General features: G+C 39.4%; 2 protein-coding genes across 4 annotated transcripts in view; both read right to left on the bottom strand.

Annotated features, from left to right (window-relative positions):
• Positions 1 to 16,853, bottom strand: part of LOC149035686 (uncharacterized) — a 57,807-nt gene that overhangs the window by 19,988 nt on the left and 20,966 nt on the right. The gene's annotated exons all lie outside the window — the stretch shown is intronic.
• LOC113684770 (uncharacterized) lies at positions 6,837 to 16,529 on the bottom strand. Of its 2 annotated transcripts, XM_089190919.1 has the most exons (3): positions 16,445 to 16,468; positions 11,148 to 11,250; positions 6,837 to 8,815 (listed from the first exon to the last, which is right to left on the bottom strand). In XM_089190919.1, the coding sequence occupies exon 3, from the start codon at positions 8,757 to 8,759 to the stop codon at positions 7,827 to 7,829; it is 933 nt and encodes a 310-aa protein (XP_089047045.1). In that variant the 5' UTR covers positions 8,760 to 8,815; positions 11,148 to 11,250; positions 16,445 to 16,468; the 3' UTR covers positions 6,837 to 7,826. The 2 variants fall into 2 exon arrangements, with proteins under 2 accessions (XP_089047045.1, XP_089047044.1); XM_089190918.1 differs by lacking the exon at positions 11,148 to 11,250 and having other exon boundaries at positions 16,445 to 16,529.

The raw sequence follows: 16,853 nt of genomic DNA, 5'->3' as shown, positions 1-16,853 counted from the left end.
AAATGGTGCCCTTTTGTCTGGTCATTACCGTATAACGAGAGATTATACACTGTATGCAGTTAAATCCGCATCGAGCGGTCATCCACGAAGAATGCTGGGGAAAAGGTGATCTTTGGACCCAGGACAGGAAATAAACAAAATTAATCAAAAAGCCTTTTTTCCCATTTAAATTCCCGTTTATCTCTTTATGAATCAAAGCTGCGAAAGTTCGTAGGCAGATCTTTTTGAAAATCCAACAACTTGACCGTTGTATGTCGCTTCGGCGGCAATTACTGTTGAACAGTTGATAATCTAAACTATTTTGTCTCCGCCATGAACAGCTCTCTGTAATTAGTAATTGTGGCAAGCATCTAACAGGGGAAACGTGCGCTTCAAATTGCGTGGTATACATTGAGAGGCGACGGTAATAATAAGGTAAATTTAATAGTTAGTTATAGGCTATCATTTAGAATACTATTTTTCTCATCTCTCTCGTATTCTGTTTAAACATGGATCGCGGAGATTGAACTAGGAGACAAGTCACGTAGACTATGCGCCATATTTAAGGGATTTTGTTAATAAAAGACTAACTCTCTTTTAAAACTGTTTTCAGACAGCACCATTCTGTCTCTGATCTACACCCTTCAGTTGTTGCATGATGTGTTGCAAAATGGTGTCATCATCATCAGCGTGAGCGCTGTTTATCGCAACTTGGCTTATGCCGAGATTGTACCCGAACCTGGATACGCCATGGAGATCCAATCTCCGGTGCCGTGGCCAAAAGATGGCGTAGTCAGCTTTGAAAGCAACTCCTTGAGCTACAGTAGAGAAGGGTCCATGGGAATTAGTAGAAATCTCCTTTGCTGCGTACCCTGGGGAGAGGTTTGGCATCGCAGGACGGCCAGGAGCTGGAAAGTCGTCTATTACAAATGCACCGTTTCAATTGGCTAAGATAATGATTGACGAATACTCACAACCTGGACCCTCAAAGGAGTAGGCCTGGCTTTTCAATTATCACCAAGGAGCCAATCTTCTCTATGGGTGCACTGTGCATGAACGTGGATCCATTCCTTAGCCATACCGAGAGGGAGATCTGGAAAGTCCTCGAGAAATGTCAATTGAAGTCCTAGGTCGAGAGTTTTCCAACAATTGTACCAGGACCTCGCGGACTGCAGAGCTACGCTGGGTCCAAGTGAGCGCCAGCTCATCTCCTTTACACGTGCGCTTCTTCAGAAAAACAATTTTATTGTAATAGACAAGGCGTCGTCCACCGTAGAGTACAGAACGGATCGCCTCATTCAGGAAGTTGTTCGAAACTGTCTCCTTGACAGCACTGCCATTACCATTCCTCATCGTCTGAGCACGATTATTGATTACAATCGCGTGATGGTGCTTGACTGCGGAAAAATCGTGGAGCTGGACAAACCGAAAGTGTTATTGAAGAAGGATGCAGAGTACTTCGCGCATTTGTATGGAAATCAATGCCCATCGTAATCTCTTGTACGCAGACCTCCCGCGTCTGCCCACACAAGTTGGACCTTGGTACGAAATTTAACGAATTTTATCTCATTCTACAAGAGGATGTATATATAGTTATAGAAGATAGCTAAGGGAAAACATGGTGAGTGCGAAGATTTCAATCTTCTTTGATAGCCTAATTTACTTAGGAACAAATTCTGTTTTTGACAATTAAGAGCGAATTTTTGTTATCACCGCGTGGGAGGTGGCACATGATCGGAAAAATCACTATCCTCATATTTCGCTCAGAGATACCTTAGGGTAAGTCTATAAACGTGGTATAATTTTTTTGTTCAGAGCTGTTTTTATTTTCTAGAAAATCACCAAACACTGTATCGAGCCCCAACCGCCATAAAATGATCGAAATGAAGTCGACGAGTAGGGCAACAAAACCTTTATTCCTCAAAAGCGCAAAAGAAAGCAAGTCTTTCTGAATTTTACCTATTTGTATACGAGGTATTAAAAAAATGATTTGAATCTAATAACGGGCTTGTTGACATAACTATGAATTATTGGCGAATATTTGAAAATAGCCAAAATTTGATTGATTAAAAATTACATTTTGGAGCAGTTTTTCAATAAAAATTTTTCCAATCTGGTATAACTCGGAATCACTTGAGATGAGCATTTTTCCAAAGTGGAAAGAATGTTCTTTCCATGGATATAAAAATTAATTTGGGGCTCTTAATTACTGCGAAGAAGTAGCCCGGTCTATTTCGTGCAAATCGCAATGCCGCCATGTAAACAACCGCAGATAATCCAATTAGGCTTTTTATTATCGAAGCCATAATTCCAACAAAATCTTATCGCTTTGACCTATACTTGATTGTAAACTGGATTTCTTAGGCTCACCTGGCGAAAAACACCTTTCTAAGATTGGTTCCTTGCCTCAATCTTGTTATAAAGAGACTTGACAACAGCTTCGATAGTACAGCACTACAGGCGGTGTATACCAAATCACAGTGAAAACATCTCACGAAGGTTCCTGCCGGAAACGTCGCATTGCTGGACAGTTATAACCATATTTCAGCTTGGAACACTCACATTTTACAAGTCTTCCTTTCACAATAAGAATGGAAGTTTTTTTTTTATAGAACGAGCCAGAGCATTCTGACAGATGAAATGAATCATTGACGTTCGTTTTTTGCGATGGTGTCACGCAATAACATGTCACTCGAAAGGAGGCTCGGTTACCAATACGCTCTTATTTTGTTTCCTTCTTATCCCCTAATTTTTTATTTCCGGGAAAAAGTTTTAAATCCAGAATTTAAAATTACCGTTGTTTGCATTTTTTAAGCGCGATACCACTCATGCGTCACCCTAGACTGCTAAATGAATTAGTTATATGTTACTACAGCATAGAGGAAATTTCACTGCATTAATTTTTAACGACGTAAAAAAAAAGTGTTATCCTATTTTGTAAATTGTGACGGCTTGCAGGGTAGACAGAGATATCGAGATACCGAAATATTGGAAGGCAACGTGAATATCGATGCCCGTGCTAAAATGAGATCGACTTCCGATTCAACATCATTCACGCCCACAGCCTGTTTGTGTGCTGAGATGTCTTTCTCACATAAGCGCAGAGGGACTATAAGAGAAGCAGGAGTGGAAAAATTAAATTGGCAGTAGCTTTCTAAAATACTCAGTGCTAAAAAAATAAATTAGATTAGGCACAGTTTCTAACCATATAATGAGCGTCGCGTCATAAATTTTCCAAAGCAAACTAAAATGGTGTTTTCGTTTGGCCGCCGATTTTTTTAAGAGGTGAGCGTACCAAATGGAAATCAATTGCTCCTTTCAAAGATTAGTTGGGGGATGCTGCTCCCAAGATAAGCGAAGTCGAGTTGCAGGAAAAGCTTCTCTTATAGTCCCTCTGCGCTTATGTGAGAAAGACATCTCAGCACACAAACAGGCTGTGGGCGTGAATGATGTTGAATCGGAAGTCGATCTCATTTTAGCACAGGCATCGATATTCACGTTGCCTTCCAATATTTCGGTATCTCGATATCTCCGTTCATCGTAAGCTGCCTTACGTGAGCAAGATCGAAGCCCTTTGTTTTAGCTGTACCTGTCAGCAGTGACAAACTACATGTAGCTTGAATATTGGTTTCATTGACCAGGAAAACACCTAAAGTATATGACACTGTATTCTTTTCCTTTCCTTACTTTCTTTCTTTCTTTCTTTCTTTCTTTCTTTCTTTCTTTCTTTCTTTCTTTTTTTGCTTTATAAAACCCATTCAGTTAGCTGGTATGGAGGAACTTCCTGATTTCTTGAATCTCCGAGGGTACGCCGCCTCTGTCTTGTCGAGAATTCGGGATCTCAAAGAATGGCCGATTAATTGTTTGATTAAGGGACGGGAAACAACTTTTTTCCGAGTTCGAGTTGAGAAAACTGTCAAGTTTCTAGCGATGGCCATTATCATTGTAGCAATCAAGGTACAAAATCGAAAGGTTTAAATTGATGAGCACGCTATCGTAAGGAAAATTTAAAAAAAAAAAACAACAACAACAAAAACAAAAAACAGAGATTGTGTAAGTCCAAAGCTTTAAAAAATGTGATTGTAATGACCTACAGTCAGGCGATATCAAATGACACGTAATGTCTCGCGGCCTGATACAAGCGGCCGACTTTGTGACTCGAAGATTTACGTTTTTAGTGAAGTTTAACGTTCAAAGTGCTTAGATAAAGCACGAAATTGTTAGTCTGTTGTTCTGTTTACATAGTCGGTAGAATTTTTCCAGTGTCATTAGAAAAGAATGCCTCACCGTGGAACCTGTCTGCCTGCCACTGAAGGTCATGGTAGACCTTATCTATCCACTAGGGACACGTAGGTGATATATATAATCACGGAGCACTAGACAATTAACTTCCAACTAGTTGTTTTAGTTAACTGGGAAGTTCGTCATTTGAGAGGTTACGCATGACGTTTGTTTTTCCCGCGAACGTCAAAAATTCAATTTCTGTCGTCTGTCTCTAGGCGTGTGTACACGGAATTAAGTAGGTTTGATTTATTTTATTTTATTTTTTGTGCAGGATTTTTTTAAGAATTCCATAAATAGGTAACAAAATGAAAGGCAAGCTTGCGTTTGCCGTTTGCCGTTAAACGTCATGCTTAAAGTGCCTATTGATAAATAGAATCTTTGCAAGCGCGTAGTCGTGGAAATAGAGTCGATAACAACGCATGTATAGTCAGTACCAGGGGGTGACTAAATTTACGAAAACGTCAAAAAGTAGTTTTTCAGAGTGGCACTGATTCAAAACACTCAAAAGAGATCTACTACGTTTTTTAAGTGAATTCGCGCAGGTTTTTGTTTAAAACATAACACTGACTAAGAAATAAATATTAGTTGGCCCTGCACTCGGTACAGCGATGTCTGCAGACGAATGCCTGTCTGGGTGTCACGTTTAGCGTGATTGCGTGACAAACATGAGTGATGACACACGACTTCGTTGGTGAACATCGTTGTGCCATTTGGGGAGCCAAACGTTTCTTGACTGAAACTGTAAGCAATCAAAGCATCTTGGTTTATCGTGCTAAAAAGACTTTTGTGTATACTGGAGTTGTATGGAAGCAGAATATAGAGTTGCGATGGTTTGCGATGATTTATGAACAGCTCCGAGTATTGTAAATGGTCAAGCCGGACGTTGTAAACACTTTTCAAGTGAACATGGCGATTTGAAACAAAAATAATGGAAACATCACTCCTTAATCACTGGTTTCAGAAGGTAAGGGTAACATATTGAGTTTCTGATAAAGCACAGCTCAAAGCGGTAAGATTTTGAAGAAATTATGGCTTCGATAATAAAAGAATAATTGGATTATCTGCGGTTGTTTACACGGCGGCTTTGCGATTTGCACGAGATAGATCGGGCTATTTCTTCGCAGTAATTAAGAGCCCCAAATTAATTTTTATATCCTTGAAAAGAACATCGTTTCCAATTTTCAGAAATGCTCATCTCAAGTGATTCCGAGTTATACCGAGTAGGAAAAATTTTTATTGAAAAACTGCTCCAAAATGAAATTTTTAATCAATCAAATTTTGGCGATTTTCAAATATTCGCCAATAATTCATAGTTATGTCAATAATCCCGTTATTAGATTTAAATCATTTGTTAATACCTCGTATACAAATAGATAATATTCGGAAAGACTTGCTTTCTTTTGCGCTTTTGAAGAATAACGTTTTTGTTGCCCTACTCGTCGGCTTCATTTGGGCCACTGTTATGGCGGTTGGGGCTCGATATAGTGTTTGGTGATTTTCTAGAAAATAAAAACAGTTCTGAACAAAAAAATTATACCACGTTTATAGACTTACCCTAAGGTATCTTTGAGCGAAGTATGAAGGTAGGGCTTTTTCTAGGCATGTGCCGCATTTTTTTGATTTCACGCGGTCTCCAGAAAAATTCTCTCTTAAGATTACTCGCGTAGTCAGACACTATAATAACCATGATCTTTGAAGGCTAAAATGCCACTAGTTAAAAAATTATAACGTCAAAGGTACCTTGTTATTTTCTTCAATAACAAATCGATTCAAATATTGAACTTCCTTCGATCTACACCAATACATTAAAATGCCAGTTTTGGTTGCTATGGTAAAATAGGTTAAAAATGAAATGGAGAGTAGAGTTTCGTAATTTCGTTTCATGATAATAAGATCATGATCAAGCTAAGAACTGAATAAACTGTTGTCACAAGTGATTTTCCTCGTTAAACGTCCGTATTATTGGTTTCAATACAAGATTCGACCTGTAGTTTTTAACGTCTTTTTTTTCGGAATAAGTGTCATTTCTGCCTCCTGCCCTTACGGCCCGTCATTTCATTGGTCGCAATGCACAATGAGTTATGGCACTGTTGCATGTACTCGCAATGTTGTATTGTTATCTGCCACATGTACTGCAATCGCGCCTTACGTTTTGTGTACATGTTGTTATTTCCGCTGTGCTCCCTTTGCGGTGCTCGCCATAAACTCTTTAATTCCCAGAAGTGATTAACATGTAACTTCTCCCTGTAATATCGATACATTATTCAGCAAAAAGGTTACGAGAATACTCTAACATGTTAACTAGAAGTTGTTATATTGATCTAACTCCAAACTCTCTTAAATAATTTACAAGGAAATGTGTAACAGCTAGAGGGGAGAATTAACAATCAAATCTTGGGTGTTTAAGGGTTATTAGACTGTGTTGGATGCCAAGAACCGATTATAACCTGTTGAGAAGTCAAAGCCATCTACGCAGGTCCTCTACTACACCACCATCTAAGTAAGTATTCAGCGCCGCTCGCCGACATGACGATAGCAAGAGAATGAATTGGAAAGATGTTGGTGACAGTCCATATAGGCAACATACTTTATTGAACGGAAGCATTTTGCAATGAGATAAAACTCTTTTTCATATCTATTTGATAGCTCAACCTTAATTCTAAACAATTACATTAAAGCAATGAAACTAAATGACAGCTGAACACATATTTTAAGATAATAAAAAGCAGAAGAAATCAATATGTTAGGTTGATGTTTCGTAAAGGTGGCATGGAAGGATTTTTAATCAGGAAAAATAATTGAAAGGAAATCTACTTAAAATTAGCAATTAACTATCTTAAGAAGTATTCTCCTTTTATGATGAAATTTACTGAGAAACCAACCCTTGGAAAAAAAGCCTGAATTATGAGTAGATTCTTAAAGTGCTTTCATCAGAGCATATGAGCATAACCAGTCTTAAAACTAAACGATGAACAGGAAACAATAGGATCGCGCCGAAGGTGACAAAATTAAGTTATAGGACTATAATCATAGATAATAAGTCTCTTCTAAAGTTTTCAGAAATTTTCCCAAAGCCGATTACGGATCCGCTTGTCTGTATTAAATCTAATTAGAAGTAGTAAAAGTAGCTCTTCGAGATGATTATATTAGGTTTGCGATAACCCTAAACGTGCTTTCACCATAGCATAATAACCGCTCTTGTAACTAAACAATGAAAAGGAAACACTAAATTTCCTTTTTTCATCGAAAATTACCGCTGGAGGTGACGACAATAATTCATTAGGGACTGGTCCTTATTTAGCGGCCATGGAGGTGGAGGAATTTAGTTGACTCACGATAAGTTCACCTGATTTGCCCCTGAGGCTCTGTGATATTCTCGTGATCCCCTATCCTCATTGGCAGTTGATTAGCAGTCAATTTTCTGTAGTCCGCTCTTTGTACTCTGTTGGCGACGACTGAGCTCCCCCCCTCCCTTCCCCCTTGAAAACCACGTGATCCTCCCAAAATTCTCCACCCCACCCCAGGCGAAAAATAACAACTGATCCCTTGAGAAAAGGGAATGATTATACTTTTGTTTCAGCCGGAAGTTGCGTTTCCGGCTTTGCTACTGTGAGATTCTCACTTTCTTGCACTGGATGCGGCAGTTGATCAGACTTTTCGTCCTTGACTGGCCTTATACTCCCTTGTACATCAAGCCTTTCCACATCATTATCGCCAGTCTTTTTACATGCTTGCCTTGTACGTCTTTTTTTCACGATAAGGATAAGCGCCACCAGCACCAAGATCACTGATGGAACTCCAATTGCAACGCCAATCATCTTACCATGTGGTGGAGAAACATCCTCTGTGGAAGCTGAATCCTTTTTAGAGTGCTCTGTGATTTGGGTGAACGCTTGCACTTTTGTTAAGGTTGCCAGTGATGACGCGGAGGGATTGGCCTCCGCGTCAAGTACCCTTGTACTGAAACTCACATTAGCTATCACCTTGCTACACTTTTCTGATCTAAGCTCGCTGCACTGCTTGCTTTTAGGCACCCCCGGCACTTGACACTCTGGCTCAATGATATCTTCCTTGTCGTTACAGCAAGCGGAACACGGTCTACACGAGCTAAGCATATCCTCTGGGTAAGCTCCAAGCTTGCAGTTCTTCCCGCACACTGCCTCAGAGGTCAAGGTGCAAGGGCTGATAGTCTCTCGATATTCTCCACAATTCATACAACTCTTGCATGCCCCGGCTTCGCTTTCAGATGAATAAGTTCTCCCTAGCTCACATGGCTTACAAACGATGGGTGTCTGTGGTGATATTACATCACCACAGTCCACGGAGAGACCTTGCCCCGCCGGACACACCAAGCAGCCCTGGCACTGAACGTGCCCCGTTACTGAATCCCAGATGGTTATACTGTTACCTGGACATGGCGAGGCGGAGACAGACATCCAGAAAACAGACATCATGATAATGTATGGTTGGCCGAAAAGTCGATAAGAAGAGGACATCGTAAATTTCAAAGCTAAAGCTTCTTGGGCTGTTCAATTCAGGGCTTGGGTTCGTGCTGAAAAATAAGGTCATTTTGAGTCAAGTGAGCTCAAAAGCAGCTGTTTTATTGGCAACCGATGGGTTGGTCAGAAGAACAAACGTAGGTAAGATCTGAAACATTGAGCGACGACGCGGCATAACAATTTAATAGTTGGTAGGATGTCCGCATGCAGTAGGATATGACATGATATCGATTCATCTATATTATCTGCTGGTAGAAGGAGTTGACCATGGCTGGAGCTCACAAATAATGAAACGAAAAGTTTTTCCTTTTGCCCATTTTAACCAGAAAAGACGTTAGGAGGGGAGGGGTTACCTAATGGAGAGTGGGTGCTAATTTTCCATTTTGGTCTGGCTAAGGTGTGTAAGCGTCCAAGTCGTTGTCAGTTGCAAAAGCTGATTGGCCAGATTGAAATGAGCTACGCGCTGTGAATTACTGCTTTACACCGTAATCAAACGAAGAATGCGCTTTCTTTTATCACTATGCTGGGATTTAGTTGTAGTTTTCGCTTGGTATTGAATGATATAATTGCCTCGAAGTAACAAGGGTGAGCATTTAAAGATGAAAAATATAATTATTATGTGTTCTGATGAACTCGAAGCTGACGGTGAAATTTGGCGTGCACTCCTAAACTCCTGCAATCCACTAAGAGTAAGGAAAACAGAAACAAACCAGACAAAGAAACGAAACCTTTCTGTCACGCAGTATCACCCATCAGAGCTTAATTTAAGCTGGTGACACACTAAGCGGTTTTATGCGCAGATCGCGGAAATAGGCCAAATCGCCAGGTGTGCCCGCTGCAGTGATGGCGATTATTGTCGCCGATCTCTGATATTCGCCACAATTTCGCGGACTATATATATGATGTAGCGTCAAGCGACTGCAATAATCTCATGAAGAAAGTGCTGCCTCTCAAGAAATTAAAAATATATCGCCAAGTGCGTCCGCATCGATCGGTGGCGAAAATCACGTGCGATTCAAACTGACGATCAAGTTCGCCGCAACCAGCGATTGAAATCGCAGTAATACAAAAGGTAAGCCTCGTGGATATTTTTTTTTTGATAAACTTCAGCATCAAGCAAGTTTATTGATAAACGAATTCACGATGAAAATCAACAGCATCCCCTTCTAAGAGTTTTCATATTGGGTTGAAGAAATGTATGAAAGAAAGGCCCTTACATTGTTTAAAGCCTTGCTTAAATAAAAGCGAACTGAGTCTTGAAATCTTGGATCGCTTGCTAACAATAGTGTTTTGATTTCCTTTCGGGAATCCAGCGAAAAATGTAGCAGTAAATTTTCCCAAATACATCGAATAAAACAAAGATAGGGACCTGGTTATCTTGCAAATCAGTTCTTAAATCATTCCAAACAGCATTATCTCGTTTACAAGTGCGTAATTGATGCAAATCCCAGGCGTTTTGATTGCGACGGGAAAGCCAACGCCAACACCGGAAGGTTTTATGAGTTTAGAGGCAAATGTATAAAGTAGTTGAGCCTAAATGTTTTAAGTCTATTCGGGTTAAGTCATGCAACACAAATAGACCAGACAAGAAAGCTTAAAATAGGTGAGATTTCGATATTGTCTGAAAATCGTTTCACCTCTAAGCTTCTATGTCAGCTAAGGTATAAAACAATTTTATTTTCCGTTTACAACTGTAGATTTTGGGGTTTGCCAAATGCGGTAATGGCACGCGACACACGGGTTTTTGGGAAGATTTTTTTAAGGTCGCAAACAAATATAGTTTTCTGGTTTTGCTTGTTGCGCACTTGCGTTACAAATCATCAGTAACTGACAAATGGTGTCAATCATCACTGTGACATTTTTTACCTTCAGTAGTTCCGGAAGGTGAAATCGTACGTCGCGCAATTGACGTGCGGCGAACACAACTCAGTTAGATAAAATGTGACACTTGGAAAAGTCAGTAAATTTAAACAAGGCCAGGAGCAGAACATCTCATTAAGACAGTGAGCATTTCGATTGAATAAAAGAAAAACAAAAAACAAATCAGTCATATTTCCTCCTGTGGGAAAGTCAAGAAATTACTTCAGCTGGCTTACAGGCTCGCGATAAATACAAAACTTCGAGCCATGATTCTGAATGACAACCAGCCTAGCGGCAACATGAAATTCTGAATTAACTCAGTTAAAGTCTTTCGGGGAAAGATTGAAATTAATCTTGAATGTCAGAAATATAGAAGAAAACAGCGAACGCAATAGCGAAAGTGATTGATTCGTGTGACCACTACGGTTAAATGGCTTTTCTCGTTTTCAGCTGATCCGATGAAACTTTGAGTTTCCGTTTCAGGTACAGTCACTTTATTCTCTCTTGTTTCTCTACCTATCTCACCTTATATCCTGCCTTAGAGCTTGTATCCTGCCTTAAAGCTTGTATCCTGCCTTAGAGTCTTGAAATGTCGTTGCTTGGCCTACAACTTCAAGTTGCGCACACGCTGCAACAAGAGGATGACTTAGAGAAAAATTTTGTGTACCAACTAGTTACATATATAGGTCATCTTGGGGCGTTTTTTCTTATTGAATCGAAAGGCGACGAAAACTGGAATTTAACATCGTAAGGATACATCAGGAAATTTTTAACGGATTGTGATACAGTTGACGTCAGACGTCACAAAATTCGAACACGCCAGAACAGTAGGAAGCTACGTATTTTAAGTCGAGAAAATTGCGAAGTAATCTTCATCTTCTTTAAACCTCAAAATTAATAAAATCTAAGCCTCTAGAATAGGAGTGTTTAACACTGTCAATGTTTCAATTCAAGTATAAACTTAAGTTTTCGATACTGGCTTTATGAGTCAAATTCTTTATTTTATGAAGACCTGTTACCTCAGGCGGACCACACTGTGAAAATGTTGACGTGTAAGAAGTATGACAAATGCATGGGGTCACGAATAAAGCGCTGAATCGAAAAATATTCGACGCATCATCATAGTCAAGTGCAGCGAAATGTGTTTGGGTTGTTTCTCCTACATGAGCGGTCTTACATGCTTGTTTATTAATTCGCTCTCAACAATTGGCTTTACATGTAAGCAAGACTCGTCTTGTCGCTTTATTTGCTCGACTTTACCTTATGCCCTCGCGCAGTTCGCGTTTCTGTATCGATATCTTTTGTTATAGCGTTGTAGGTAACGTGATGCACCCACTTAAGAAACTTGTGATAAATTGTTGCTGTTGTCGTTGTGGATTTTATGAGCTGTAGACGGTCTGCCATCAGTTGAATTGTTTTCTATTTCCTTTAGGTGTTTTTAAGTACTGGTCTAAAATTATCAGAAAATAGATCATGTTGAAAAAACGCGAGGGTGCACGTGGGAAAGAGGAAAATTTGAAGTCCCACCAAAATTTAGCATCACTCTTATTTATGAACCAATGTTAATTTGGGGGACGGTGGGACTTAAACTGAAGTACTTATTCTAATTTAGCGATGAGGTTCGTCCGCATGGCTGGTGGGGTCGTGGATATAAAATAATTACGTTCGTCTGCAACAGTTTGCACCTAATTACGAATGCAGTGTCTGTGAAACTTAAACTGCCGGTATTTACATTCCTAAAGATCTACGACCTTGACTAGATTTACCTGCCTTCAAATTTTGAACAAAAATTTTTGATACTGATTATAAAAATAATTTAGCTAAAGGACACCGGGTAGAAGTGATAATCGTGTTTTCCAAAGTTTGCGCAACCGCATTTAAGTTCTATTTCATGGTAGCGACATATGGAATCAACCGATCGTCTCAGGCCAGGCACATGATTATCTGCTATACCACGGTAAATGTCAGAGGGCTTTCCAGCTATGCGGAAATAATTTATCCTTGAAGTTCTTTAGGTGATCATTTAAAATTTTTGAAAGCATCCGATTACATGGCATTGGATTTTCTTACTTACAAGTTCTACATTGTTTTTGGAGTTTCGTTTTGTTTTCTTCTGATGCTCAATTTGGTCGATCGAGACGTTAGTGAGGGTAAAAAGGCAGGGAGATGTCCCATCTGCCACTGCGTGGGCAGCCAGATCGCAAACAGGAAAGTGAGATGTCCTGACTAATCCATACAACATGCGATTTTTGGTCCAGTGTCATGCTGACGAAGTACATTTTAGGTCACGAGTTTCGAAATAAATCGCATTAGTCCTTTACGCTATATAGAAAAATATAGGCGGCAGTCACCACCAAAAATACAAGGATGTCAAATTGATCAGCAAACACAAAGCTGATCTAAGGATCAGCTGCAGGATAGCATAGCTAATAAAGGAATGGCGTGGCCAAATTATAGACGGTTTAGTTTTCCTTCATGAAACAGAACATCCTTAACAGAACAGTTTAGCCAAATGATAAATGGTCTACTTGCCTATGTCGAGTTGGAACATGAAATTGGAAATGGATTAGCTCAATTGCGAATAGCTTAACACTCATTCGCAATACATTACACAAACGATGTAGCGTTGCTTCAGATGGCTTAGCGTAATGTCATTCGCAATACATTACACATTCGGTGTAGCGTTGCTAAGACAATTTTTTCATGCTAAGTTACAGTGGGGTCCCCGGCGAGGTTTACAGGCGGAAAAACCTACTTAGAATGTTGGGAGAACGTCGAATGTTCTCCCAACATTCCAAGTGGGTTAGGTAAACCGATAAAATTGTGGTTTATTCTTTTACGAAATAAACTGAAAAGCAAAATACCGTATGTTTTAGTTTCCCTGGTTTACTTGTGCAATAAACGATAGGTTTTTGATCTATGAGGGGGCTCGCAGTATCTAGAGTGATAGTAATATAGAGTGATGTTAAGGACATAATTATAATGAGGTGGAACACTTTACAGCCTCCGTTTTGTCTTGGTCCAGTTCCGCTCGTGTTATTGGTTCAAATTTTGATCCAAATACAGAAATTGATTGAATTTACCATAACTTTCCAAACGTTCATTTAAAGACGAAATCAGAAGTGTATCTTGATCGGAAATGCTGAAGCCCGCTTCCAGGGACCACGCGACCAGTCATTATTTATTTTCTTATTCCGGTTATCAAGGTTGCGTAAGCTCAATGGCCCATTTTCGGTGGTCACTGACTCCGAAAAACTGAAAGTCTTTTTTTTTATTTACCGCCTGTGTATTTAAGGCCCGATATCAAGGGTTTCGAAAGTCAAGCAGTGAAAAAATATTTGAAAAAAAAGACGGAATAAACTGGCTAACACTCGTAAAACTGTTGTTAAGATATAAATTTTACAAATGCCTTCAAGCACATAAAGCAATCAAAGTGCTCTGTGAGCAAACTCGTGAATTGACACATGATTGTAAGTGCCCCTAAGGCACGGGTTTATCCCTTGTTTTGATTTAGTAATCGTTTAGTTAATAATCTGTAAAAGTCACACTAGGTGCCTCGTCACGCGTTCCGTAAGTGGTATCGCATTTCCAAACAGAACGGATCTATTGTGTAATTCAATAATTCGATCGATTTCGCAAGCACTCGTGGTTTAATAGAAAGAAATTGTCTGTCGTTTTTATCGAAGGAAGGAAAGGTCTTTTTGTGTCAACGCTCGCCAGATCCGGCAACAATGTAAGTTTAATTTACCTCGAGTGTTTCTATAGCTAATTTCTTGTCCCTAATTTTGTGAATCAATTATTTTTAGCTTCACGGTCAAATACGACATTTAATAAAGGAGGCGTTCCATGAAAGAAATTGGGGCGATATTTGTTGTGTCGATCAGTGAGATTCGTACGGTCCAGCTAGCGGCGATCAAGCGTCGCTATATGATTTTTTAGATTATATGTTTAATGTTATCTGGTTTAGGGAATTTTGTGGTTGATTGTCATATCTAGAGTACGAGCAGTAGTTCAGTGTTCGCTAATGTAGCAAAGAAACAAAGTAACGTTTGGATAAGAAGGCATTACAATTGAAATGATCATGCTATTACATTTGACAAGGTGGATGATGTCATGTGTTTTAAACGTCTATCATTTTTGTTTCTGGTTCAAAAGAAAAGGTTGGAAGTAAATGTGGGTGAAAAGTGAAATTTACTGTCTTTCGTTGTAAATATTAGAAAATCAAGGCAATACTGTCTTAATGAAAACATTAACGATTCCCTCTTTATCAAATGAGACAAACGGGAACGAGTTTTGAGTGATATAACTAACCCAAGCCTGCCACCGTCATTTTGGATCTCCGCCTGGGTAGATTTAGGTCACGTGCTAGGCAACGTATGATCAATAACAAGATAGAATTTCATTTCAGGCCTATTTATCAATTTTGTGGTGTGTAACTTTCGCATTTTAGTACGTTGTATGTATGTTGAATCTTCAAATTGTCTTGAAACTTAAAAGAAAATTGTTCTTTAAAAATTCACTGAAAATCGGTAGCTAAAATTGTTTGTTTAGGTGTTATCTGATTTTCGTGTTAACTTGTTATTTCGTCAGTCGCCGGCATCTTTTGTTGCTTCACACAGGAAAAACACACGCGACGAAACGTAATGATCAATTTTGTCCTCAATCTCACGCTATAACAGAAAAAGCTTTTGAACATCTGTAAACTCCGAGCGCTTCGCAGTAAGTGATATTTTCAATGAATCTTCGGATTGTTTTCAAGTTCAAGGATTGTAAATTACAATTTTATGAAAAACGAAGGTTGTTCTGTTATTTCAGTATGAATCCTTGCATGCCTGCCAGTCGCTGGCGCCGCTTGTTGAAACTAAAACGAAAAAAAAAACTATTTTAAGATTATCATTGGCTTCTTTTTCACCCCACCACTATTCTTAGCAACAAAGGTCGCCATTTCGTCTGTTTATTGCTCGCCAAAAACTATAAAATGCACTCAAAAGCCTAAAATCTAAAAAAAGTTTACAGGAATCGACCAATCGAGCGAGCGAGCGAGCGAGCGAGCGAATGCCATTCCCCACATCGTATCTATAACTCGCTCTTGCGCATGCGCGCAATTCACGAGTTAAAAAGGAGATTTCAGTGAGAGGCGGGTTGCAGGATTCCTAAGCGACGCTTTAGTGCCACTGTTGACTCGCAATATTTGCTTGAGGCCGCGCTTAAACCCTGTCAAGCTCTGGGTCGTTTGAAAATTAAGCCACAGTTTTTTCGGAAATGTATTCCCTGTAGAAGTAAATAAAACCGGAATTTACCATAAGCTAAGGCATAGTGACCTATTAAATGTTGTTGTTTCCGCCGCTGTGTTTGTCTTCAGTGAATCGCATGTGCGCGGTAACAGATCCATTTCTTTCCATGGCAAACAAAATTATTCTCCATTTTTGGTTGGTTTTTTATACCAGCGGCAGATTTTGATAAGCCTTCAATTTCATATTGTAATGACGAAGAAGTTTTGCGGCCCCAGAGCACGTGGCAGATGCTCATAGAAAACATTCAGCTTTTCCGTGAAAAATTTAAATTTGTTTGCTGAAACACTTTGAACAAGCCGACTCCCTTCAGTGACGAACGAAAGTTTAAGTTTTAAGAGAAAGTAGAAAAAAATAAAGAACGCCAAGGATTTCAACCTCACGTCAAAACAGTAATTTGCGAAAATAACTTTCGCTGCCTTGTCTGATCTCCAGGCAATCAAACCTCGTACATAATTTTATGTAAATGTAGAATGATTTCTCTTCTCTCAGTTAAGGCGAAAGAAGAGAGGGAGAGAGAGTGGTACTTACTGTATGATAATTCAAAGAGTCCTTGACGGCAGGTTTTACAAAACTTCAAGATGTAGATGTTCCTTGGTTGGTTACTTTTCGGTGTGACTGACTGGTTTCACATGTTTGATATTTCAATTCCCTTCAATCAACATCCGGAGGGACATGACGTACCGGGTCACGCCTATCGGCAATAGATAAGTGGTAGTCATTGCGGTTGGAAGGCTTCCAATCGCAATGTTATCTATTGGTAGACATTACGGTGTTTAAGATATCTTCTTTTTAACTACAAAAACATTGCCTGTTCAAACTTTTATTCACCCTCTAGCCATCAGAATAGGAAAAGAAAAAGGCGACGAAATCGCTTCAATGGTAACCTTTTCCTGCTTATAAAGTTCAATAAAAAATAAAAAACTTAAAGAAGTTGTTA

This window comes from Pocillopora damicornis, chromosome 13 (assembly GCF_964200805.1).
Source record: "Pocillopora damicornis chromosome 13, jaPocDami1.2, whole genome shotgun sequence".
Classification (NCBI taxonomy): Eukaryota; Metazoa; Cnidaria; class Anthozoa; order Scleractinia; family Pocilloporidae; genus Pocillopora; species Pocillopora damicornis.
The sequence above is the reverse complement of the archived record's forward strand: the minus strand, read 5'-3'. Positions and strand labels throughout refer to the sequence as shown.